This window comes from Castanea sativa, chromosome 9, assembly GCF_040712315.1.
Source record: "Castanea sativa cultivar Marrone di Chiusa Pesio chromosome 9, ASM4071231v1".
Classification (NCBI taxonomy): Eukaryota; Viridiplantae; Streptophyta; class Magnoliopsida; order Fagales; family Fagaceae; genus Castanea; species Castanea sativa.
The window spans coordinates 3,897,085-3,924,785 of record NC_134021.1 but is presented as its reverse complement, the minus strand read 5'-3'; the positions used below and the strand labels follow the sequence as shown (position 1 = coordinate 3,924,785).

The following is a 27,701-nucleotide window of genomic DNA, read 5'->3' as shown; positions in this document are numbered from 1 at the left end:
AAATGGTTTACTAATATATGCCCTAAGAGTACACATTAGTAAAATCCAAAAAAAAAAAAAAAAAATAGTAACGAAAGCTGAGAAAGAAAGAGTCTTTTGGCTGAAATTACAGAAAATTGAGTTTATTGGCGTTATAGGTACTATTCAAAGTTATTTGGTAAAGTGAGAAAAGAGAGTGAATTTCGGCAATGGTGTTGCCAAAATTCTAACAAAAAGTATGAGAGAGAAAAGCCAAGTGACGGGAGGATTTGAATTTCTATAATCTCATTATCGAAATTCTTGCTGCTCAACTTTCTTGCCTAGAAGTGCCCGAAGTGCTATGCAAGAGGAAACCAATTGTGGCAACCAAGTTGCCAAAATTGCATGGGAGTGTAGAGAGAGAAAATATGAATTGTGGCATTCACTCAACGTATATGTTTATTGTTTGGCACTGGGCATGAAAAAAGACAGAAGACAGCAAGGTTCCAATTTCGGATTCTTGGAGGTGGACAAAGCATTGGCTTCTCTTAGCCAAAAGCCTTTCGGTATGAAGAATTATGTCAGTTCTATAAACAATAAAGATTTAAATGTTTATTGTTCATTTTGTTAGTAATCCAATAGTTAAATATATGGTGGCATTCACTCATATAACGTTAGATGTCACAAGATTACTAACAAAAATTAACAGCACGACCGATGTGAAAAAAGAATCAAACATAAAGGGTCAAAATAAAAATGTTGCAATATAAATAGCCAAAAAAAAAACACATCCTTAAGCTTAAATGGTCAAAATATATAATGAGTTAACTTATTGCTATATATATATATAAAAATTAAAAAATAACATTACAAAAGAATACCACCAAACTAATCGGATGCTATTTATTATTCGATTCTTAAACTTATATTTTATTTAAACATTTGATTGATGCCATAATTATTAATTTTTATTTTCTCAAAATTTTGCAAGCATACAGGATATAATAAGAAAATGTAATATAATGATAGATTTATCAAAATTCTCATCTAATAAAAAGAAATTGAGTGAAGTTGTTACCATTAGTTATAACCATATTTGTGTCCATTCTTTTAAAATTAAAGATAATGTTAGAGTAACTTATAGGATCAAAATTGAATAATCCTGAAGAATTTTTTCAGCTGAAAGAATTCAAATTCTTCAGCTACCGAACTCCTCAAGGAGCAACTTATCAAGCAGAACCTGAACTCCTCAAGCAGCAAATTATCCAGCACCGTATCATTTAACCAGTTTCATTAGGCAAGAATTTGCACTTATTCCATCCACCATACAAACTAAATTACAACAAAACGCAAGAAAGCCTTTTGGTATGAAAAATTACGTCATCAAGATGAAATGAAAACAATAGACATCTACAAACATCATGTATTATAAACATAATATATAGGTTAAGTGCACATTTTCTTTGTATCTTATTTTTATGGGTGTTTGGCAAAACAAAGCAAAGAAGCCTAAGTGGCTGCGATAATGCAAATGCAGTTTAAAGAGTTCCATGATATCATACTGCACTGATGCTACATATGGATAGTAAAACTCCTTCATGCTGAGACAGGAAGCTCTCAGGCCCCACGGCCCATGGCCTGCTCCACTGGAGGAATCATAACCAAGAATGGTTGAGCATTGAACCCAGGATGAGGCATCCTACGACGGATCTCACGACCTTCCTGACAAAGAGAACATGTGTGGCAGAAGAAGTGAGTCGCAAAGTCGCATACAGACTCACATTGTTCACGCTGCACCTCATCCTCTACACAGCTTCCGCAGCACCCACATATACCATGAAGTGCCTCACAGCTGCCCTGTTTATCATTTAAAATGATTACATAAATCATAAGTTCTCCTTCATATATATATAAGTAACCACAATTTATTAATAAAATAGATTATTAATGCTCATGATGATGAGTTCACCATAACCTAATAGAATTATGCACAAAATTTGAGAGAATACGTGAAATCTAGAAGGGAGATACAATTTTCAAGACCGCACGCATGAGACCAATCAAACCGTGCACAAATCAGCAAAAACTCCAACTTGGGCTGTCCATAATTCTTATTGTTATTTTTTTTTATCAATGAGAATACAATTATCATTCAAATACCTTATGTAAAATAAGGAGAAGCAAAACTACAAAGCCAAGGATAAAAATGTTGAGAATTGTACATAAACTAAATTTTATTGAAGTGCATGAAAGAACACAACTGAGAGGAATTGTACGTCAAATTTATTAACATTATCAATGTCGATTTTACTTTTTTCTTTTACCAATCAAGCTATGTAGCACCTTTGATCCAAGAATAATCAGAGAGAATTTTAGCTAGCTATGAAAAAATACATTGCTAACCAATGATTCAGTGTGTGTGTGTGTGTGTGTGTATTTGGTGGAAATACAAAGTATTTATCTAATAGGTTCTGTAAGACAGCCCATGGAAGTTGATGTAGATCAGATACAGAAAATAATCAGAACATGTGTAACACCCAAATCTGTGTAGCACATGGCCATGATCACCACAAGAAAATACCAATGAAGGCAGTTGCTTAAATCCTAATATGCTAAAAAATGTGTCAATGACAAGACATACACTCTCTAAAAACCATGTACAAAGAGATCATTAATCCTAACTCCAACATAAAATGCAATGGACTAACCCAAATTTCACAAAACATCATAATCCTCCCAAAAAATGTGCTGGAAATTTTTCAAAAAGAATTGCTTCATTAATGACTTAACAAATTCAGAAACCATAACCTGGTAAATGAATTCTGAATTCCCTAATAGCAAACTATAAATGATATACAGAACTATCTGCATCTCTGAATCATTAATAATTTCAGCTTACACAACCAGATTTAAGTTGAGATGATTTAAGTCTAATGATAAGTAACCAACATTACATAATTAAAAGGACAACTTATGATATTATTTTCCATCTATTAAACATATGACTACCCAAAATAATAGCCTTCTGAACATTCAGAAACCATATGTTGCTAAAAAAATTCTGAAATCATTAATAGCAAACTAAAGAACCAGCTGCAAGTCTAAATCGTTATAATTTCAGCTTACATAACTAGGTTTGTATTGAAACTGATTTAAATTTACCGTTTGGAATTGAAATTTTTTCCCCCAATGACACATTGATACCATTTTCAAAGAAATAAGTGATATTTATCAGAACTTTAAGAAAGATAGAAAACTCAAATGAGAGACAACGATTGACCATGCATCTCATAAGAATATACAATAACTGTCATTGCTCACCTTAAAGGCAGACCAAAACTACCACTGCTCGTATCAGGGATTTTATTTTATATTTTAAGAGAGAGGGAGAGAGAAAAACTTGCCTCTAGATTGAACCTCCGACGAAGAGCAGTACGGCTATTATATGAAAAACACGGCGCGAGGTTCCGACCAAAAACAAATTCTCCAACCAAACATAGAGCAGTGTAGGTTAAGCAGTGATTTGCAAAAGTCCCAGCAGGATTAGATTCAAGTCTCTCGGCATTGCTTCCATACAGCACGCAAGGAGCAACACTTCCAAGAACACCTACCCCAACATCATATCGTTAAAGAAAGAAAGGAACAAAAAAAATTGTTGAAAAAAATGGCAGTTGAAAAAAAAATATCAATTTACAAAGAAAACCTCATAATCCAAAATTGTTGACATTCCCAAAGCATCAAAAGATTAAATTGCAACATAGTACCAGGTTCAGAATTTTGTCAAACAACAATCAAGATCAACTCATGTAATGTATTACTAACAGGATTGCAAGCTTTCTCATTTATCCCTACAATTAATCCAGGAATGTCCAATTCTTCATGTTCTTTTCAAAAATATAACATGGAATTTCCTAAAGAATCAAACACAAAGACTAAAGAAATAATCCGATATTTTTAAATTATAATTAGCCAATATACAATTCCATCAATAAATTATAATTAGCCAATATTTTAGCATCTAAATGCATAATATCTACAATTCCATCAATAAATTCAAACATTTTATAAAAGAGATAGTTAATGATCCACAATGATCATGAAAATTTTGTAAGTTTGTTAAAGTTAAAGAAAGAGAGACTTACAAACTTCAAGATCGCTGCACAAGAACTCGTCGAAGTTACCGAGGAAACAGCAGATGCCGGAGCTCCATTGAGAACGGCCCATGGGCTCGCCAACCACACTACCGCCGTGCCTTAACGGATGCCCATCGGCGGTCCAAGCGTACCCGCCGACAAATCCGGTCGCCGGAGCCGGAGCTTTCGCATCAGTCTCAACCTTATCAGACTTATTAGTCTCAACTAGCTTGGTGGTTTTCTTTTCTTGTTGTTGTTCAACCTTATCAGACTTATTAGTCTCAACTAGCTTGGTGGTTTTCTTTTCATCTTGTTGTTGTTGTTGTTCTTGTTCTTGCTTAGCCAAGAGAGGGCTAGATTCATCGTGATTATCGTTCTTGTTCTCGTTGTGATTAGCAAAAGCCATTGGACCTGGACTGTCCCTCGAAATTGATTTCACAGAGAGAGAGAGAGAGAGAGAGAGAGAGAGAGAAAGGCGGGTTGATTTTGATTTAAAACCTTAGGATTTGTTTTTTATATATATTTATAATCAAACGTTGGAAGGATTTGATTTGAAACAAACAAAAAAGAGAAAGAGACAGGTGAGAAATCGTCAAAGATAAGGGGTTTCCGAGGTAAACAAAAAAATATAGAAACAAAATAAAGCATTATTGCATTTGCATTTGCATTTGCTTTGTTTCTAATTCTTTGGTAGGTTCCGGACTCTCCATCAAACCGCGAAAACCGCGTACTCTCGTACGCGTCAGTCACACTTTAGTCACCTCTCAAGAACGAGAAATTATTAAGTCCATGCAGACTAGGGACTCTTAACCTCCCATTAATAAAATGCTCTTATTTATACAAATATGACATCATCTGATAATTTTTAATTTTTATCCCTTGTACTGATTAGAAAGTTCATTTACACATTTACATAAATGACATTATCTTATTAGTTGAGAAGACTACATCAGTAATCCTCTCGGTAGACTTAATAATTTTTCCTCTAGAACTTTAAGTCTCTTGACTCCAAACAAGTTGCTACAGATTTTTTTTTTTATAGTAAAATATTATTTTGGTCTCTAAACTTTATTAAAAGTTTATTTTTTGTCCCTAAATTTTAAAAAGTTTTATTTTCATCACTAAATTTTGTAAAGAGTTTTTTGAGTAGTATAGAGACAAAAATATAAAGATGAAAAAAGAACTTTTTCGATAGTTTACGGATGAAAATCAAACTTTTAGTAAAGTTTAAAAAAAAAAAAAAACTTTTTTCAATAGTTTAAGGACGAAATATGAACTTTTCCATAGTTGGATGAAAAATGAACTTTTTAAAATTTAGGAATGAAAAACAAACTTTTGATAAAGTTTAGGAACCAAAATAATATTTTACTTTTTTTTTTTTTTTTTTAGTAAACAGTAATACTAGTGACATATATAATTGCCCCTTCTTATAATGTTTTTAATAATAGCACAAAGTTTGGCATAACTCATTTAATCATGAGTAATAATGGCATATATGTCGTTAATCTATATTAGTGGTAAGAGTCCAAACATGTTTTAAGTAAAAAATGCATCTAAATTTAATGGGTGGACCTGGTTATGAACATAAGAGGAAATAGTATCATTTTCCGTGTTTCGAGAGGGATTCAGATACTCTAGATTTCCTAAGGTACTCTACCAATAGATTTCTTTAAATCCTAACCACTCTTTTACGATTTAAAGGTTTAGATTTTGACATGTCAGTATTCTACTAACAATACTCTTAAAATAATAAAATAATGTTGCAAAAAAAACAATTAAGAGCATTATTAGTGAAATGTTAACATGGTAGAATTTAGACCCTTAAATTGTAAAAGAATTGTTAAGATTTTAAAAAAATCTATTTGGTAGAATACCCTAAGAAATTTATCCGTTTCGGGAGTACCTAAGAATTACTTTAAGAATATAGTAAAATAGCGCTCACTACTCTTACATTTATGGTAAACCCAACTATAAATATAATGAGTGAACCTTACCATAAATGTGAGAAAATAGAGAATTATTTAACGTGATCCGAGGGTACTTAAAAATTACTTATTTTAAGCCAAATATTTTCTATCCTGTGCATGTGATGGTGCGAATCTTGTAAGATTCACAATAATGATGAATGGTTCAATTAAGAGGATTTTTTTTTTTTTGGTTAATAAATTTTGGCATTCATGATATTTTAGCTTTTTTTCTTCTTTTGGTTAATAAATAGCTTTTTATCTTTACCCATTGTAATCTATATTTTCTGTTTAAGAGTTAATAGTATTAGAGGTGTAGGTGGAGTTGGAGCCTTAAAAATAAAACTCCACCAAAAAAAAAAAATATATATATATATATATATATAGGTAATTAAAGCCAATGTATGAATATAGGAAAATATTTAGTTATAAAATTAGTTATAGTCTAACTTTCTAAATAAAATAAACATTGTTACATATTTGAAAATCTAACCATTGAATTGTGTGTTCTTTATGTTCTTAATATACATGTCAAATTTTGTATCAATAAGATATTATTTATTATATGATTTATAAGTTTATATTTTATGCATAATTTTAAACTACAAAAACTTGTAATTCAAACAATTTATTGATAACATAGTTATTGATCTTGAATTTTCTAATAATTTTGCAAGGAAGAAAATGTAATGTAACGGTGAATTTGTAAAAATTAACCTTCAATAAAAAAAAAATATTGAGTAAAGTTGTAACCTGATGCTACAACTAATTTTGTAGCTAAACTTTATTCATGTATATATAAGAAGAAAGTAATTGATATTTAGATCTAATAATAAATAATAATTGAACATTTCAAAAATATATAAAATCTATTGTCCAAAAAATATAACATCTTCTAACATTTTTTAAAATAATTAAATAACTCCATCTTCGTTCACTAGCATTAGCAAACGAACGCAGAGACTGCTTCGTTTAGCACTTCCACTTATTAATAAAAATTATTTTATTTATTAATTATATAGGTTTCAATGTTTCCACAACGGTTTAATGATTTTATAGGTTGTCTTTTTACTGTCATCAATCCGAGGTATTTCTAAAAAAACAAAAATTTAAAACTCATGTATATATCTATGGCTTAAAAAATTTGTAACTCTTACACTAGGTCTAATTTGAACCCATATATGTGCATAATTGTGCTTGTTTTTAATTGTACCATAGTCTTGTCCCTTTTATGGTATCAGAGCCAAGTCCCAGATCTGAACAGTAAGGCCCGTGAAGCCAGGAGAGGGTGGGGGCATGAGAGGAATAGGGTTGGTTATGGTATGTGTTACGAAATGCAACGGTTGTGAGAAAAACATAATAATTGAGTGTTATACCTAGGATAGTTATAGATAGGATGTGGAGATCCAACTCCTCTGTTAATTCCAGGACTAGTTGTCCTCCTGATATTGCGAATGAAGAAGATCACACTGTAGAAGAAAGTGTGTGCCTTGATTTCAGGAAATGGAATATCCCAAAAGTCTCTTCTAAGTCTGTTTACTAGCTTAGTTGGACTAAGAGTATGTCTTTTTTTGAATATAGAGTTAGAACTATTGAACAAACTTTTTCTATCTCTACAACTCATGAAAAATGTTGTTTGTTTTCCAGAAAAAATATATCAATGATTTTATGACTAAAAAACTCAAATATTTGCATATTGGTCTTGTTCAACTTGCTGTTAAACCTTTGACTAGAAAAGGTATTAATGCTTCTATTCTCATGTGCCTAAGAGATGCTAGATTTAAAAGATTTAATGACAACATTCTTGGTATGATTACTGCTTCTTTGTAGGATGGTCCTGTTTACTTTGATTATTATCCTGATCTTGCTCTTGCTTTGGATGATCCTAATATTGTTAAAGCTTTGACATTGAACATATTGACATCTGGTTATGATATGGATTAAGGCAGTAAGCCTTTTGCTCTGTTGCAGAGATTCATGTTGTAATGTTATCAAATCTGTTAATGTATTGACTAAAGAAGAAGAACAAGATAATTTGGTATTAACTTTAATAAGTAAAATTGATAATCCAATATTGAAAAAGGAATTTCTTGATAAGTTCAAACAAAACTTAACAAGGGATAAAAATGTTAAAAACTTAAATCAAAGATAAGTTTTGAAGAAACTTTGGAAAGATTTAGTAAGAAGAAAACCAAAGAATTCACTGTTAATGATCTTCAACATGAAATCACTACTGTTAAACTAGTAAATTGCAATTCCATAATGGAGCCTATAGTGAATTACCAAACTCCATTAAATTTATTCTTGACAATCTCCAAGCTGCTTTTACTTTAAATCGTCACACCCTATTCCAAAAAACCATTCAAGCACTTGAAATCCATCTTGTTAACCTCATTGCTCAAAATGAGGCTTTCACAAGTCACCTTGCTGACCTTACTGCCCAAAATGAGACCTATGCCAATTACTTTGTTAACTTTGTTTCTCAAAATGAGACTCAAAGAAGCCATCCTACTAACCAAAATATTGCAACCCTCATTAGTCAACTCTTTAGCAGAGAGGAAATCCATTCAATGGATAAAAAGACTATAATGGGTACGGATTATGCTAAATTGAGTCTTTAGACCCAATCTTTACTAAGAAGTTCTGTTGCCAACTTGCCATCAGAAATACAATCTTGTATTTTTGAAAGCAAGGCTATGACTAGTTCTCATAATCTCTGGTTCAAATATTTCAAAACACTGGTTACAACTACTATTCCTGATCTTGCTAATTCAGATGATATTAATGATATCTACATGCAGTTGAAATGGGAAGAACACTTTGGGAGTTGTCTCAAAGTGTATGAAGTGCATCATCCATTTCCTGGCCTTTTAGTCAACTATGAAGATAGTTCAGACAATAATGACAGAGATCCTTACTGGCTTTCCCAAATGTTTGAATCTGGTTTCATTAGACTTATAAAATTAACGAGTCATGGTCAAGTCAACCAATTCCCTAATATTATACAAAAGGTTGTTCAAAAAACCGAAAGTCCTTTTGTTTCTATTAGATGCTGGAGTACTTTAAGAAAATGGGAAAGAAAAAACTGGATGAATGTCCAACCCTCCAAACATTTTGTCCTCATTAATGGTTTTACTCACCAAGGCCAATGGTATGAAGGAGATACCTACTCTGATATCCTGGTGCTCTTGCTAACTACTGGAGAAGTTATTTTAATAATCAAATTCTTGATATGACCCAAGAACTATGGAAAGATTACCATTTCATAGGACATACATATAGAATTTATGTTTTTGGGAGAAAACCTTATGTTTCTGCTATTCGCCACCTGCAAAGGACAGGCCATGATGACCCAAGAATGTTCCTCACAAAAGGAGTTGCAAGCAATAACTCCCAAGTTAGTACTGCTTTTTATTCAACTAAAACTGATCCTTCCTCCTATATTAGCAGAAATGCTAATGAAGAAGAAGAGCTAGTGCTCCCTCTACTTCATCTACTAAGAAAACTTCTCACCTTGATGATCTGAGCAAAGATGATTTATATGCCCTTTTGAAACAGAAAATCAAGGAAGAAGAACTTGCTGCTGATAGAGATTCAGATGAGGAAGGTTATGTTGCAGAAAGTCCTTACTATCCTTATCCCCAACCCTATCCCCAAGATTGGTTTGGACATGATAAGGAAGACACTCCTGACCTAGGAGCACTTTGATAATTCTCTCACTATTTGCATAGACAATACAATAGCTAATATTCACTGTTGACTTGCTGTTTCTCTAGCCTGCATAAAGGCCAATGCTCTCCTGATTGATGCTCATCTAATTGATGTTCTCCTGATCAATGACTGATTGGTGCTGTCCTCACTAATTGTCTGGCCTGCACAACGGCCAATATTGACCCAATATTCACCCAAATTAAAGAAAACACTTGGTTGCAGAGATTCATTTAACCAGCACCGTATCATTTAACCAGTTTCGTTAGGCAAGAATTTGAACTTATTCTATCCACTATACAAACTAAATTACAACAAAACTCAAGAAAGCCTTTCGGTATGAAAATTATGTCCACAATAAAATGAAAACAATAGACATCTACAAACATCATGTATTATAAACATAATATATAGGTTAAGTGCACATTTTCTTTGTATCTTATTTATGGGTGTTTGACAAAACAAAGCAAAGAAGCCTAAGTGGCTAGATAATGCAAATGCAGTTTAGAGAGTTCCATGTTATCAAACTGCACTGATGCTACATATAGATAGTAAAACTCCTTCATGCTGAAACAGGAAGCTCTCAGGCCCCACGGCCCATGGCCTGCTCCACTGGAGGAATCATAACCAAGAATGGTTGAGCATTGAACCCAGGATGAGGCATCCTACGACGGATCTCACGACCTTCCTGACAAAGAGAACATGGGTGGCAGAAGAAGTGAGTCGCAAAGTCGCATGCAGACTCACATTGTTCACGCTGTGCCTCATCCTCTACAAAGGTTCCACAGCACCCACATGTGCCATGAAGTGCCTCACAGCTGCCCTGTTTATCATTTAAAATGAATACATAAATCAAAAGCTCTCCTTCATATATATATATATAACCATAATTTATTAATAAAATAGATTATTAATGCTCATGATGATGAGCTCACCATAACCTAAAAGAATTATGCACAAAATTTGAGAGAATACGTGAAATCAAGAAGGGAGTAACAATTTTCAAGACCACACGCATGAGACCAATCAAACCGTGCACAAATCAGCAAAAACTCCAACTTAACTGTCCATAATTCTTATTGTTATTTTTTTTTTTTATCAATGAGAATACAATTATCATTCAAATACCTTATGTAAAATAAGGAGCTGCAAAACTACAAAGCCCAAGGATAAAAATGGTGAGAATTGTACACAAACTAACTTTTATTGAAGTGCATGAAAGAACACAACTGAAAGGCATCGTACGTCAAATTTATTAACATTATCAATGTTGATTTTACTGTTTTCTTTTACCAACCAAGCTATGTAGCACCTTTGATCCAAGAATATTCAGAGAGAATTTTAGCTAGCTATGAAAAAAATACATTGCTAACCAATGATTCAGTGTGTGTGTGTGTGTATTTGGTGGAAATACAAAGTATTTATCTAAATAGGTTCTATAAGACAGCCCATGGAAGTTGATGTAGATCAGATACAGAAAATAATCAGAACATATGGAACACCCAAATCTGTGTAGCACATGGCCATGATCACCACAAGAAAATACCAATGAAGGCAGTTGCTTACATCCTAATATGCTAAAAAATGTGTCAATGACAAGACATACACTGTCTAAAAACCATGTACAAAGAGAGTATTAATCCCAACTCCAACATAAAATGCAATGGACTAACCCAAATTTCACCAAACATCATAATCCCCCCAAAAAATGTGCTGGAAATTTTTCAAAAAGAATTGCTTCATTAATGACTTAACGAATGCAGAAACCATAACCTGGTAAATGAATTCTGAATTCCCTAATAGAAAACTATAAATGATATACAGAAATATCTGCATCTCTGAATCATTAGTAATTTCAGCTTACACAACCAGATTTAAGTTGAGATGATTTAAGTCTAATGATAAGTAACCAACATTACCTAAGTAAAAGGACAACTTATGATATTATTTTCCATCTATTAAACATATGACTACCCAAAATAATAGCCTTTCAAACATTCAGAAACCATATGTTGCTAAAACAATTCTGAAATCATTAATAGCAAACTAAAAAATGATATAAAGAACCAGCTGCAAGTCTAAATCGTTATAATTTCAGCTTACATAACTAGGTTTGTATTGAAACTGATTTAAATTTACCGATTGGAATTGAAATTTTTTCCCCCAATGACACATTGATACCATTTTCAAAGAAATAAGTGATATTTATCAGAACTTTAAGAAAGATAGAAAACTCGAATGAGAGACAACGATTGACCATGCATCTCATAAGAATATACAATAACTGTCATTGCTCACCTCAAAAGCAGACCAAGACTGCCACTGCTCGTATCAGGGATTTTATTTTATTTTTTAAGAGAGAGAGAGAGAGAGAGAGAGAGAGAAACTTGCCTCTAGATTGAACCTCCGACGAATAGCAGTACGGCTGTTATATGAAAACCACGGCGCGAGGCAGTTCCAACCAAAAACAGCTTTTCCAATCAAATATAGAACAGTGTAGGTTGAGCAGTGATTTGCAAAAGTCCCAGCAGGATTAGATCCAAGTCTCTCGGCATTGCTTCCATACAGCACGCAAGGAGCAACACTTCCAAGAACACCTATCCCAACATCATATCGTTAAAGAAAGAAAGGAACAAAAAAAAAGATTGTTGAAAAAAATGGCAGTTGAAAAACATATCAATTCACAAAGAAAACCTCATAATCCAAAATTGTTGACATTCCTAAAGCACCAAAAGATTAAATTGCAACATAGTACCAAGTTCAGAATTTTGTCAAACAACAATCAAGATCAACTCATGTAATGTATTACTAACAGGATTGCAAGCTTTCTCATTTATCCCTACAATTAATCCAGGAATGTCCAATTCTTCATGTTCTTTTCAAAAATATAACATGTAATTTCCTAAAGAATCAAACACAAAGACTAAAGATATAATCCGAAGTCAGAACTTGATTTCTTATCCTTGTAACATATAAAAGAAGAAAGGATTATAACAACAAAAACTGTCCAAGCAAAAATTACGATCGTTGACTCCACAACACTGATTCAGATCCGATTGCATTAAAAAAAAAAAAAAAAAAAGCATTACAAATTTGTTTTCGTGACAATCAGATGATATTTACAATTCCATCCATAAATTCAATCATTTTATAAAAGAGCTAGTTATTGATCCACAATGATCATGAAAATTTTGCAAGTTTGTTGAAGCTAAAGAAAGAGAAACTTACAAACTTCAAGATCGCTGCTCAAGAACTCGTCGTTGCGACCGAGGCAACAGCAGATGCCGGAGCTCCATTGAGAACGGCCCATGGGCTCGCCAACCACGCTACCGCCGTGCCTTAAAGGAAGCCCATCGGCGGTCCAAGCGTACCCGCCGACAAATCCGGTCGCCGGAGCCGGAGCTTTCGCATCAGTCTCAACCTTATCAGACTTCTTAGTCTCAACTAGCTTGGTGGCGTTCTTTTCATCTTGTTGTTGTTGTTGTTGTTGTTCTTGCTTAGCCAAGAGAGGGCTAGATTCATCGTGATTATCGTTCTTGTTCAAGTCGTGATTAGCAGAAGCCATTGGATCTGGACTGTTCCTCGAAATTGATTTCACAATGAATAAGAGAGAGAGAGGGGTTGATTTAAGACCTTAGGATTTGGTTTTTTTTTTTTATAATCAAACGTTGGAAGGATTTGATTTGAAACAAACAAATAAAAAAAAAAAGAAAGAGACAGGTGAGAAATCGTCAAAGGTAACAGGTTTCCGAGGTAAACAGAAAATATAGAAACAAAATAAAGCATTATTGCATTTGCATTTGCTTTGTTTCTAATTCTATGGTAGGTCCCGGACTCTCCATCAAACCGCGTTCTCTCGTACGCGTCAGTCACACGTTAGTTTCCTCTCTAGAACGTACGTTACTCTTACGTCTGACTCCGAACATTGGACACATTGTGATGCGGACATGTATTAAAGGCTAGGCATATATCCTCATCTTAACGGGCCGGAACCTTTTTTATTTTTAGTAAAATATTATTTTTGTCTTTAAACTTTATTAAAAGTTTATTTTTCGTCTCTAAACTTTAAAAAGTTTTGTTTTCATCTTTAAGCTTTGTAAAAAAAAAAATTGAATAGTATAGAGACAAAAATAAGGACAAAAAAAGAATTTTTTCAATGGTTTACGGATGAAAATAAAACTTTTAGTAAAGTTTAAGAATATAAATAAAACTTTTTACAATAGTTTAAAAATGAAATATGAACTTTTCCATAGTTTATGGACGAAAAATGAACTTCTTAAAATTTAGAGATGAAAAACAAATTTTTGATAAGAAAAACAAACTTTTGGTAAAATTTAGGGACCAAAATAATATTTTACTCTTTTTTTTAATTTATAGTAATACTTATTAGAATAAAGACGTAAATGCATTTTTAGTCCCTACATTTTTTACATTTTTCTATTTTAGTCCCTACATTTTATTTTTACCACTTTTAATCCCTAAACCAATTTACGCATGTTATTTTCGTCCTTTCCGTCAATCAACCGATGAAAATTGCTGAGGTGGCAGCCGGAGACATTAAAATATTATTTAAAATGCCATGTCAACATTTTTTTAAAATAATTTATCAATTTTAATTAAATAAAAAATAGAAATAAAATAAACAATAAAAATTAAGATAAAAAAAAACTCTCTCTAGTGTTTTCTCTTCATCTCATTTTCTTAAGTTAGTTTTTCTTCTCTCTCTCTCTCTCATCCGTGTCTCACTTTCTCATTCTCTTCTCCTCTCTCTCTCTCTCTCTCTCTCTCTCTCTCTCTCACGTTTCTCACTCGTGGTACCTGGTGGTGCAGTGGCTCGTGGTAGCTATGGTGGGTTAAGATCAGGGTGGAGTGGATGGGTTGAGATCGGGGTGGGGTGGGTTGAGGTTGGTCTAGGGTGGGTGGGTTGAGATCGGCTGAGGTGGGTTGAGGTTGGTCTGGGTTGGGTGGGTTAAGATCGGGGTGGCTGAGGTGGGTTGAGGTTGGTCTGGGTGGGATGGGTGGGATGGGTTGAGATCGGGGTGGGGTGGATTGAGGTTGGTCTAGGGTGGGTGGATTGAGACCGACTAGGGTGGCTGGGGTTGAGCTCAAAAGAGATGGCGAGATGAGTCAGACTGGGTTAGCTTGGGACTTGGGGCTTGGGGCTTGGGGCTTGGGTTGGCGGCGAGGGAGATATGTGTCAGTGTGTGTCGGTGGCATGCGGCAAGGGAGTTGGGCCGGTGAGGAGTGGAGGAAGAAAGAAAGAAAAATGAAAAGGAGAAAAATATTAGTGGCTTGGGTCGGCGGTGAGTGGAGGAAGAGGTGGTCGGAGCTGGGCAATCAAATGGGGCATGTGGTATTTTGAGTTTGCTAGAGATTGAGGGTTGGGTTTGGGTTTGGGTTTTTGATCTTTGTGTTCTGGGTTTCCTCGGCATTTGATTCGTGTTCTTGGGTTTGATTTTCTAGGTTTGTGTTCTTTGATTTTTTGGGTTTGTGTTATTGTGTTCATAGGCATTTGATTTTATTGTTTTTAATTCTACTTTTTTTTTAGTTAAAATTGAAAATTTATTTTTAAAAATTTTAAAATGCTGACGTGGCATTTTTAATAATATTTTAATGTCTCCAGCTGCCACCTCAGCAATTTTCGTCGGTTGACTGACGAAAATAACATGCGTAAATTGGTTTAGAGACTAAAAGTAGTAAAAATAAAATGTAGGGACTAAAATAAAAAAACGTCAAAATGTAGAGACTAAAAGTACATTTACGCCTAGGATAAAACAATAATACTAGTGACAGATATAATTGCCCATTTTTATAATGTTTTTAATAATAGCACAAAGTTTGGCATAACTCATTTAATCATGAGTAATAATGGCATATATGTCGTTAATTTATATTAGTGGTAAGAGTCCAAACATGTTTAAAGCGAAAAATGCCTCTAAATTTAATGAGACAGGTGAGAAATCGTCAAAGGTAACAGATTTCCGAGGTAAACAGAAAATATAGAAACAAAATAAAGCATTATTGCATTTGCATTTGCATTTGCTTTGTTTCTAATTCTTTGGTAGGTTCCGGACTCTCCATCAAACCGCGTTCTCTCGTACGCGTCAGTCACATGTTAGTTTCATCTCTAGAACGTACGTTACTCTTAAGTCTGACTCCAAACAAGTTGCGACAGTTTTTTTTTTTTTTGGGTGGTGCTTTGTTCAGTAACTAGTGTCATTATCCCGTACTTAAAATTGGATACATATCATTATTTTAATGGGCCGGACTTTTTTTTTAGTAAAATATTATTTTTGTTTTTAAATTTTATTAAAAGTTTATTTTTCGCCTGTAAACTTTAAAAAGTTCTTTTTTCATCTTTAAGCTTTGGAAAAAAAAAAAATCGATAGTTTACGTATAAAAATCAAACTTTTAGTAAAGTTTAAGAATATAAAAAAAACTTTTTTCAATAGTTTAAAGACGAAATATGAACTTTTTAATAGTTTATGGACGAAAAATGAACTTATTAAAATTTAGGGATGAAAAACAAATTTTTGGTAAAATTGGGGACCAAAATAATATTTTACTCTTTTTTTTTTTAATATATAGTAATACTTATTAGAATAAAACAGTAATACTAGTTACAGATATAATTGCCCCTTTTTATAATGTTTTTAATAATAGCACAAAGTTTGGCATAACTCATTTAATCATGAGTAATAATGGCATATATGTCGTTAATTTATATTAGTGGTAAGAGTCCAAACATGTTTTATGCGAAAAATACCTCTAAATTTAATGAATGGACCTAGTTATAAACGTGAGAGGAGAGAGTATCATTTTCCGTGTTCTGAGAGGGATTCAGATCCTCTAGATTTTCTAGTGTACTCTATCAGTAAATTTCTCTAGATTTCCTAGAGAACTCTAACAGTAGATTTCTTTAAATCCTAACTACTCTTTTATGATTTAAAAGTCTAAATTTTGACATGTTATCATTCTACGAACAATACTCTTAAAATAATAAAATAATGTTGCAAACAAAACAATTAAGAGTATTATTAGTGGAATGCTGACATGGTAGAATTTAGACCCTTAAATCGTAAAAGAATTGTTAAAATTTAAGGAAATCTATTTGATAGAATATCCTAAGAAATTTAGAAGATCCGAATCCGTTTCGGGAGTACCTAAGAATTACTTTAAGAATATAATGAAATAGCGCTCACTCCTCTCACATTTATGGTAAACCCAACTATAAATATAATGAGTGGACCTTACCATAAATATGAGAAAATAGAGAATTATTTAACATGATTCGAGAATACCTAAAAATTACTTATTTTAAGCCAAACATTTTCTATCATGTGCATGTGATGATGTGAATCTTGTAGGATTCATAATAATGATGAATGGTTCAATTAAGAGATTTTTTTTTTTAAGAAAAAAGAGGATTTTTTTTTTGGGTTAATAAACTTTGGCATTCATGATATTTTAGCTTTTTTTTCTTCTTTTGGTTAATATATATCCTTTTGTCTTTACTCATTGTAATCTATATTTTCTGTTTAAGAGTTGATAGTATTAGAAGTGTAGGTGGAGTTGGAGCCTTAAAAATAAAACTCCACCAAAAAAAAAAAATATAGGTAATTAAAGGCAATGTATGAATATAGGAAAAAATTTAGTTATAAAATTAGTTATAGCCTAACTTTCTAAATAAAATAAACATTGTTACATATTTGAAAATCTAACCGTTGAATTGTGTGTTCTTTATGTTCTTAATACACTTGTCAAATTTTGTGTCAATAAGATATTATTTATTATATAATTTATAAGTTTATATTTTTTATATAATTTTAAACTACAAAAACTTGTAATTCAAACAATTTATTGATAACATAGTTATTGATCTTAAATTTTCAAATAATTTTGCAAGTTTAAAGAATATAAGAAGAAAATGTAGTCTAATAGTGAATTTGTATAAATTAACCTTTTTTTTTTTTTGAGAGAGAGTAAAAATTAACCTTCAATAAAAAGATATTGAGTAAAGTCGTAACTAATTTTGTAACTAAAATTTATTCATGATATATAAGAAGAAAATAATTGATGTTTAGATCTAATAATAAAGAATAATTGAACATTTCAAAAATATATAAAATCTATCGTCCAAAAAATATAACATCTTCTAACATTTTTTAAAATAAAATTCCATCTTCGTTCACTAGCATTAGCAAACGAACGTAGAGACTGCTTTGTTTAGCACTTTCACTTATTAATAAAAATTATTTTTATTTATTAATTATCAAGTTTTCACCGTTTTTACAATGGTTTAATGATTTTTTTTTTTTAAAAAGAATAACGGTTTAATGATTTGATAGGTTGTCTTTTTACCGTCATCAATCCCGGTAGAGTATTATAAAATAATGTTTTGTAAGAACAATTATTTGTTAATGTTATTCTAGTAATATTGTTTGTATTTTGTAAAAATATGTATAGATAAAAAATTGTGTGAAGATGTGTGTAATATTGTTTAGAGACTTAAAACTGTTGTTCAAAATACACTACCAAACTGTAGTTCAAAAAAAATTGTAACTACAAAAAAATTATGATAAATCATGCAATAATTTAACAATAATTTAATTTAGATAAAACTTTATCTAAATTAACAATAATTTAGATAATTTAACAATAATTTATTAGGATATTAAGCTACAAAACTCTTGACTAAGGGATATGATTTAACAATAATTTAATTTAGATAAAACTTTATCATCTAAGTTTTAAAAAATTTAAATTATACTCCAACTAAAAGTCTATTATCAAAATTTTCAAAACTTATATATATTCAACTATTGTTTTTTAATACAATCCTTCTTAACCAATAATCCATCCATATAATTAAAGTCTATAATTTATGTTTTAATCTAATAAATTCATCTTACTTATTATTCTTTATTTCTAAATTTGTGTGCAAGACATTATGCCAAATAAAGTTTACTATAAAGAAGCAAAACAATAGACACCCATTTAAGTTATTAGTTCTCTTGTGTAAGTTTTTATTTATTTTTTTTATATTGTTAATTTTTGAACTCTTTTGTGTATGTTTTGACTTTCGGTTTTGGTTATTGTATTTAATTTGTGAGTTTGTTGATTTTTTCAATTAGACTTTAAGTAGGACAAAAAATATTGAAGAACTATTTTGTTTATTATTGTTTGTATTGGTTATGACATAGATTAAACATAACTCAAGTGGGAATGGTCAAAATCATTTCGTATCTCATATTAAGAAATAAACACAAAGCACAAAGAGAATTTTAAAATATATATGTAAAAAAAAAAATGCTGATAAAGTCTAAACTCTAAACAATCATAACTTAAAGTAAATTTTGTTATTAAAATTATTTACTTTTTTAAATTTTTTACTATTTTCATCAAGTCGTGTATCGCACGGAAATAATACCAATCTATAATTTTTTATTATTTTCATCAAGCCGTGTATCGCACGGAAATAATACCAATATATATATATATATATATATATTGTGGGGAGTGGAAGAATCCCCATCTAGACTTTAGCCCAATAATGGATTGGGCCGCGGGAACAAATTGGGCCAAACCTGTATGCATGGGTAGGGCTGTGCGCGGTTCGGTCGATGTTGTTTTTTTCAAAAATTTTCACCAAACCAATAAGGATCGGTTTTTCCATAACCAGAACCGATGCATACCACCAAGGATCGGTTTTCCAACCTATAGCGATGCGGTTTTTGTGGTCGGTTTTATCAATTTGAAATATTAAGAAAATGTTGGTCATTACTCAATCTCAATCAAGTTCAACAATAACAATAAGATAATAATTTTTTTGACCAAATAAATACTTTACAATGAATAAATCTTATCAGAAATATAATTTATATTTTATATTATCAATATTTTAAGTTAAGTTAGTATCAATGCTTTAGCAGGAAAAAAAAAAGGACTAGTGCAATCTAGCTGTAAAGTGTGATCCATGTAAACCACAAAAGCATATATATTTTCGTTAACTTCAATGAAATATACTTTAGTAAATAGAGTACTCTTTGAAATAAATGAGAGAGAGAGAGAGAATTAAACAGAGTACTCAAAATCACAAGACAACATTATGCATACCAAAAAAAATACATGGAGAAAACTGCACAGTCACAGAGAGAGTGAGAGATTTATACTGTACCACTTAGAGTTATGCACACAGTAAGGCAAAAGGCAGATTTGCATAAAATTGGGGCAGATTTGAGTAGAAAACTAAAGGTTCATGCAAAAAAAAAAATTTGGTTGCAACATATGGAAGATTTCTTTCTAATTATTTACTAAGAATATTTTTCTCCTTTTCCCTTATTTCTATCTCTATATATGCATCGATCGATACGGTTTATGGGTCGTTCGAAAATCAACTCCGACTGTGCCACCGCACCAACGTCGAAAGGCTCACCAGGTTCCGTTCGCCGACATTGGCTCTTTAGGTCGGCCCAAAGTTCGATGCGGTTTGGTTGGTGAGGCTCGGTTTTGTTGGTGAGGTTCGGTCATTACTCACCCCTATGCATGGGTGAAGTCCAAGAAGGAAACAGGCTGTAGGAAAAAGGTTCCCGTGGATAAGGGTGAGAGACAAACCTTACTAGAAGCAAGGTGCACGGATGACCCATATGTAGCTCCAAGACAGTACCCAGGACCGCAGGAAACTTCCAGAGAGGGTTGAAGATTTTTACTTTTGCATCAATTTGGGAGCCATTACGTAACCTCTTCCGCATTAAATACATCTGAGATAACTTGAACAGAGAAAATATCCCCCTGAAGATAGAGCTCAAGGATAAGGGAGTGAAGGAAATTGATAAAGTAAGGAAAAATATCCCTGAGTGTTTAGCTGGCACCAGGATAGCTGTAGGGATAAGAATGAGAAGAGTGCCTATAAATAAGGAAGAAAGAAATAGAAGAGGAGGGAGATTTGGAAGGGGTTGGAAAAAAAAGAAGTGAGACAACCTAGGAAAATGAGAGAGTGCATAACACCACGGGTACAAGTGAGGGTAGAGGAAATTGTACTGGTCATACCATTGTAATGTGTTTTTTTGTAAATGAAACCAATTGTTTGAGCTTCCAATTGTAGAGTGATTATTTCCTGTCATACAAATATAAATAGATTGTGTGAGACTTACTAGCTATAATCCGTGGAGGTCCACGGGGGACTAGTTTTTGTTTGCCCACATACATACATAGATACATATATAGGTAAAGCTTAGAGAATGTTCAATCAAAATCCAATTTTACACTATGTATCTAAATTTATGTGGGGATCACACCATAATTATTCACTTAAGTTTTTTAATCTTTTTGCCAAGTGAACCGATGAGTGCAAAATACTAAAAATCTAATATTAATGAACTATAAAATTAAAAAAGAAAAAAACAATATTCAATGAAAATCAACACACAACAAAAATCATCGCATGTTCTATCTTATTAAAAATTAAAAACAAAAATGATCATAAGTTGTACTAAATTTAGGTAAAATTTCAATATGTGACTAATTACGTTTACTTTTTTAAAAAATAATTTGACTAATTATTTATATTTTTATAATAAAAATTGTGTTTAATTTTAAATGTATCTATACATATACATTAATGCATGTGTTGCATGTTTTTTTTATATAATTTCACTAATTAATTATATTTTTATAATAAAAATTTTGTTTAATTTTAAATGCATCTATGTGTTTGCATGAGTTACATACTAGTATATAATTAAAGTCAAAGTTGAGAAAAAATCCAATTAGATTCTAAATTGGATTTCAATTTTTGTATAATTTTGCGCCATATGTCCATCTAAGTTTTTCTTTTTGGTTCTAGGTGAGTTAATGGTGTACAAAAGATGAAGAGTCTAATATAAACAAACTATAAAAAACCCCCAATAAACAACAACAACAAAAAAAAAAAGGAGCAAACTCATGTGTATTTCTAAAAAACCAAAAATTTTAAAACTCATGTATATATCTATGGTTTAAAAAATTTGTAACTCTTACACTAGGTCTATTTTTTTTTTTTTTTTTTTGAGAATGAAGACTACTTCTTTTATAAAATCAACTGAGATCAGCAAAAAGTACATCATATAGGTGCGGTGGAATATCCTCCACCCACACCGACAAACCTCTAACATGTTTAGCATGTCTTGCTAAGTTATGGGCTACTCTATTACCAATCCTATGAACATGGGAGAAGGCAATACATTTACTGGTAACTAGATTTGATTTGGCAGACTCAAGAAGATGGACAAAAGGGGATAGAGAGACTTCCATACTTTGTAGAGTGTTTATCACTATTTCTGAATCTCCTTCAAGTATGAACTCAGCAATACCCAGTTCCTATGCAAAGGTCATCGCTCTCGCAGCAGCCATGGCTTCCACAATGTCTGATGAGAAAGGTAGAGCGGACTTGTTCAGACTGTGAAGCTATAACATTACCTTGACTATAATGAACAACCACACCCAGACCCGCCTTGCCCATCTTCGGAAAAATGGCCCCGTCAAAGTTCAATTTGAGATAGTCTATTGGAGGAGGCAACCATTGTCCACGAGGTTGAGGTTTTGTGGCCGCTGAGTGATTAATGAGGGAGTGTTAGTTCTGTTGGAAGGTAGAAAGTGCCTGTGAAGCTTGTTGGATAACTTGAGCTTTAGGAAAAGCACCCATGCTCGCTCGGAGTTGGTTTCGACGGTGCCATATCATCCACATCACCATGGCCATGAGGTCCAGATTGCTCCTTTTCTCATGTACCAAGTTGATCAGGTCTCTGATGTTTGTTGCGCTGAGCTGTCTCCGATCTTCAAAGCCTGGAACAGCTTCCCAAATTTCATTTAGCGTAGTACACTCTCATAGTGCATGGGCTGCTGTCTCGGCCTCAACTCCACACTGCACACATCTGTCTTCCATTAGGATCTTTCTCTTCATTAAGTTGTGTTTTGCTGGGATGGCTTCTTTGCACACCCGCCACATGAAGTTCCGCACCTTATTTGGAACGTTGAGCCCCCAAATCTGCTTCCAGACCTCATTTTGCTACTGTGGACTACCTGTAGGAACTAGCATAGAATTTAGATTAGCTAAAAATTTTGCGCCCGATTTGACAGAATAGTTACCTGAGGGGGTGAATGGCCAAATGACTTTGTCCTTCACAAGGGTACGACTCAATGGAATGCCAGTGACTACTGCGGCTTCTTCAGGTGACAACAAACCATACACTAAGTTTAGGTCCCATTGTCTTGTAATCGGATTGATGAGGTCGAAGACTTTACCATCTTCAAAACCTGGTACAATATCAGACCGGATCCGTGGGTGCTCCAGTGATGGTAACCGCACATCATTCCAAATACTAATAGCCTCTCCACACCCAACCCTCCATCTTGCCCCCTTTAGAAGGACATCTCTTCCCTTCAGAATGCTATGCCAAGCGTGCGATCCAGAGCTATTTTCTTAAGCCTCCCATATACTACAATTTGGAAAAATCTTCATTTTAAAGACTCTATAGACTAGGGAATCTTTATTATGAAGTAATCTCCATGCTTGCTTGGCCAATAGAGCATCGTTGAAATTGGCTAAATCCTTGAAACCCATTCCACCTTCATTTTTGGAAGACAAAGTGTATCCCATTTCACCCAATGTGCTTTCCTCCTTTCTCCTTTCTGACCCCACCTAAACCTTCTTATTAAGCTCTCAATTTCTGAACAAAGCCCTAGTGGGAGTTTGAAGCAACTCATGGTATAAGTTGAAATAGCTTGGACAACTGCTTTGATTAAAATCTCCCTTCCAGCTTGTGAGAGGAGTTTCTCCTTCCAACCCTGCAATTTTTTCCAAACTCGTTCCTTAATATAGTTAAAGCTTGCCTTTTTGTTTCTACCCACCAATGAAGGAAGCCCTAAATATCTTTCATACTGAATAATTTCTGGAACCCCCAATGCCAACTTTATTTGATTTCTGGTGTCATCACTAGTAGATTTACCGAAGAAGATTGTTGTCTTGCTTCGGTTAATTTGTTGACTTGAGCATCTTTCGTATACTTCCAAGATGTCCAAAACTCTTTGACACTCCTTAAGGGTTGCCCTGCAAAACAACAGGCTATCATCTGCAAGCAAAAGGTGGGATAGACGTGGGCTATTTCTACAAAGAGAGTAACCCTTAATATTTCCTTGGTGAGCAGCTTTATTGAGAAGCCCATTAAGACCTTCGGTACAAAGTAAGAAAAGAAAGGAAGAAAGAGGGTCTCCCTGTCTAATGCCTCTTGTTGGTGTGATCATGCCCTTGGGTTCCCCATTCACCAATATGGAATACGTCACCGTTTTGACACATAGCATCACGAGCCTGATCTAATGTTTTGTAAACCCCATTTTTTCCATAACTGATGATAGGTAAGGTCACTCCACTCTGTCATACGCTTTGCTAATGTCTAGCTTAATGGCCATGTAATCTTCCTTTCCTGACTGTTTCTGCATACTGTGTAAAGATTCAAAAGCTGCCAGAATATTGTCAAAGATAGAACAACTTTTTGTAAAAGCACTCTAATTCTCAATAATAATATTTGGCAAAATTTTCTTAAGTCTATTTGCTAGAACTTTTGAGAAAATTTTATACAAAACATTATGCAAACTGATTGGTCTAAATTCAGAAGCATATTTTGGATTTTCTTTTTTGGAATGAGGGTGATAAAATTATGATTGAGATGTTCAGGTAGAGTAGCAGAATTAAGATAATGCAACACAATATTAGATATATCATCACCAATTAAATTCCAGTAATGTTGGTAAAAGAGAGGAGGCATACCATTTGGCTCGGGGTGCCTTTAGCGAGGCCATTTGGTTGATAACTTGCTTTACCTCTAGTTGTGTGAATTCAGAGGAGAGCTTGGAGTTCATTTCTTTAGTAATCACTTTCTGAATTAAATCTGTAGCAGAAGTGCATAGGTGTTGGTTGGTTAATTGGAGTAGATTTTGATAGTATTGCACAAGGCAATTAGCTATGTCCTCATTGCTCTCAATCACACGATCATTGGAGTCCTTCAGTTTTCAAATCAGATTCTTCCTCTTCCTTTGTGAAGCATGGCTGTGAAAAAATTTAGAATTCTTATCTCCAAATTTTGCCCACATGATTTTAGATCTCTGGAACCAAAGTCTATTTTCCTTATCAACTAAGTCAGCTATCTCCTTCATCAATACTCGGACCTGCTGATTGTTTCCCGATCTCATGGTTGATTTTTCAGCCTCTTTTAATTCCTTCCTCTTTCTGCTCAATAGCATTCTAGCATTTCCAAAACAATCCCAGTTCCACTTTTGTAATTCTTTCCCACATTTGTCTATTTTACGAATTACGTGATCATGAGCACCATCGACTTCCCTTGACAGCCACACCGCCTCTACAATATCTAAACATCCACGATCAGAGAGCCACATTTCTTCAAACCTGAATGGTTTAGCAAATGATGGTACATCCAAACCGTCCATAGTGATCCACAATGGTGAGTGATCTGAAGAATTTGAATGCAAGTGATGAATTTTTGAACCTGAAAACCTCATGAACCAATCATGATTAGCCAACCCACGGTCTAATCTCTCCCACAAAGAGTGTCCATCAACAAAATGCTTTCTCCAAGTGAATTTCCCCCACATACCTGAGATCAAGAAAACCACATTCATCTATGACATCCCCGAACAGTTGTATCTGAGCTTGACTTCTATTATTACCTCCCACTTTTTCTAAATTTCTTGTGATTTCATTGAAATCTCCAGCACAAAGCCAAGGAAGATTATGTCTAGCATTGAGTAACCGAATTTTATTGCATGCTTCCATTCTCTTATTTGTAGCTGGTTCCCCATAAAAACCTCTGAATCTCCATGCCTCATCACCACCTTTATTGATTATGGAATCAATGTGATATTTAGAAAAGGAATCAACATGTACATCAATGGAATTTTTCCAATAGAGAGCCAAACCCCCACCACCTCTAGGATTTATATCCACATAGTACAAATGATCAAATTTAATGTTTCTTTGAATTTCTTTTAGCCTAGTTCCATTCGCTCATGTTTCGGCTAAAAACACGACGGAGGGATCTTTAGCCCGAATCAATACTTCAAGCTTTTCCCTGTACGCAGGTTCCCAAGCCCACGACAGTTTCATACAATGAGACTCATTGTTCTTAGCAGGGCTGCTGGGCAGCCTCCACCATTGAGTTTTGTTGACATTCTCCCTTCAAAACCTGTAATTTTTTGGTAGGTAACTCAAGAAGACACTCCATTTCTTCTTCTCTGTTTCTTTTTGTAGCCGTGGGGTACTGTATTGCTTCAGTTTCCATAGTATTTTCACGAGCCATTTTTTTCCAAGTGCGTAAGGTTCTATTTGCTGAGTTGGGTGGTGCTAAATCCTCTACCACGTGGGGTTCTTGCTCTAGAATTAATTGCAAGTGAGCTAGCCTGGAGGGAGCTAACAGCAACTCTATTTTATGAGCTGGCAGGGAGTGTGCTGAAGCGTGTAAGACAGCCTCTGTTTTGTTCTCCACGTGCTCTCCACAGCTGTCAAACTTTCCAATAGCAGCATCTATTTCCTGAATCTGAGTTTCAAAGTCCACGTGATCAGTATGGAAAGAAGTTAAATTTGGGTTAGAATCAATTACCTCAATTATCGGGTTGGTATTCTTTTAGGAGTTTGACGTAATTTGCTCTCCCAAATCTGATGTTTCCATATCTGATGTGTGTGACCGGTCTGCTCCTCCACTTTCTCCGGAATCCGGCCTTGAGTTGTTAACTCCGTTTGATCTGACCGCCGTTTCAGAAGGCTTCTCGGCAGTGGACGATTTGGACAGCTTTGTGGCACCACCCAATCCGTCACCCATGCCTGTAACCACAACGAATGGTGATTTTCCCGAGTTGAAAGGAGCTACTCTCAGCCATGGTCCATACTTGTGGTGCTCTGTATTCATTGAGTCTTTCCTTGCTAGCCAGATCTCGCAGTCCTTTCCATCATGCGAAATCAAACCGCACCAATAGCAAATATTGGGGAGTTTCTTGTACTTGAAAGAAATCCATATCTCCTCCTTATCATCCATTACTATCTTTCGTCCTCGACAGAGAGGTTTTAAGACACCAATCTCCACATGGACACGTAGGAAATCGCCCCCCACTAGTTCAATGGGATTCTCGCATGGTGTGACCTAACCAAGAGTTTCACCTATTTCAATGGCCGTGTCTGGATCAAGCATATACATCAGCAATCCATAGATTTGCACCCAAAATTTTAGTTTAGTGAACCTTAAATATCTTGACGGTATCGATCCATCAAATCTCTGTAAGAGGACTGTGTGTTTATCAAAAATCCATGGTTCATTGGCAAGAACCCGTTCTACATCTGTTTCTAGTTCAAAGACGAACAAGAGAATGTGATCTCCCGCTTCGCTTACCTTGAAGTCCTTTTTGGCTCTCCATAGAGGTTTGAACGTTCGCCCTATTGCTTCCACATTGAGGGCAGGGCCGGCCCAACAAAATTTGGGGCCTAAGGCGGAAACTTTATATAAGGCCTTTTTATGTATAAACATTAATTAAATAAATATATATAATACTAATTAAATTAAGACTAATTTGATGTAAATACAAAAATTGATGAATAATAATAATTAAACTAAGGTTAATTTCATACAGAGGATTGAATATTATAATTGAACCATAAATTTAAACAAAAAGAACTAGAAAAAATATTTTTTTTTTTTTAAACTTACTTTAACTTGGATATATAACTATGCATAGTTAAGTACAGTTGTAACCTAAATTTTAATTTATATATTCTTTTTAAGAGAAAGAGATAGATAAATATTATTTGGTGTGTGGCTTTGTAGGATATTAGTTTACAAAAATTAAGATCTCAAACTATTAGAGGAGATTAGTCATCATTGATGATCTATCACATTTG

The 27,701-nt window shown here is 33.6% G+C and overlaps 2 protein-coding genes across 3 annotated transcripts; both read right to left on the bottom strand.

Annotated features, from left to right (window-relative positions):
- Positions 1 to 1,366: 1,366 nt before the first annotated feature.
- LOC142609882 (cell number regulator 8-like) lies at positions 1,367 to 4,544 on the bottom strand. Of its 2 annotated transcripts, XM_075781608.1 has the most exons (4): positions 4,354 to 4,540; positions 4,101 to 4,293; positions 3,363 to 3,565; positions 1,367 to 1,815 (listed from the first exon to the last, which is right to left on the bottom strand). In XM_075781608.1, the coding sequence occupies exons 1-4, from the start codon at positions 4,495 to 4,497 to the stop codon at positions 1,576 to 1,578; spliced, it is 780 nt and encodes a 259-aa protein (XP_075637723.1). In that variant the 5' UTR covers positions 4,498 to 4,540; the 3' UTR covers positions 1,367 to 1,575. The 2 variants fall into 2 exon arrangements, with proteins under 2 accessions (XP_075637723.1, XP_075637722.1); XM_075781607.1 differs by having other exon boundaries at positions 4,101 to 4,544.
- A 5,597-nt stretch (positions 4,545 to 10,141) lies between these two features.
- Positions 10,142 to 13,567, bottom strand: LOC142609881 (cell number regulator 8-like). Its single transcript, XM_075781606.1, has 3 exons — positions 12,992 to 13,567; positions 12,155 to 12,360; positions 10,142 to 10,586 (listed from the first exon to the last, which is right to left on the bottom strand). The coding sequence occupies exons 1-3, from the start codon at positions 13,326 to 13,328 to the stop codon at positions 10,347 to 10,349; spliced, it is 783 nt and encodes a 260-aa protein (XP_075637721.1). The 5' UTR covers positions 13,329 to 13,567; the 3' UTR covers positions 10,142 to 10,346.
- Between the last annotated feature and the right edge of the window lie 14,134 nt (positions 13,568 to 27,701).

Excerpts from the sequence above, each read along its gene's own strand:
- LOC142609882 (XM_075781607.1), bottom strand. The coding sequence starts at position 4,497 with ATGGCTTTTGCTAATCACAACGAGAACAAGAACGATAATCACGATGAA. Across the intron at positions 3,566-4,100 it reads GTGCAGCGATCTTGAAGTTT|GTGTTCTTGGAAGTGTTGCT; the intron begins GTAAGTCTCTCT and ends ATGTTGGGGTAG. Across the intron at positions 1,816-3,362 it reads GTCGGAGGTTCAATCTAGAG|GGCAGCTGTGAGGCACTTCA; the intron begins GCAAGTTTTTCT and ends AATGATAAACAG.
- LOC142609881 (XM_075781606.1), bottom strand. The coding sequence starts at position 13,328 with ATGGCTTCTGCTAATCACGACTTGAACAAGAACGATAATCACGATGAA. Across the intron at positions 12,361-12,991 it reads GAGCAGCGATCTTGAAGTTT|GTGTTCTTGGAAGTGTTGCT; the intron begins GTAAGTTTCTCT and ends ATGTTGGGATAG. Across the intron at positions 10,587-12,154 it reads GTCGGAGGTTCAATCTAGAG|GGCAGCTGTGAGGCACTTCA; the intron begins GCAAGTTTCTCT and ends AATGATAAACAG.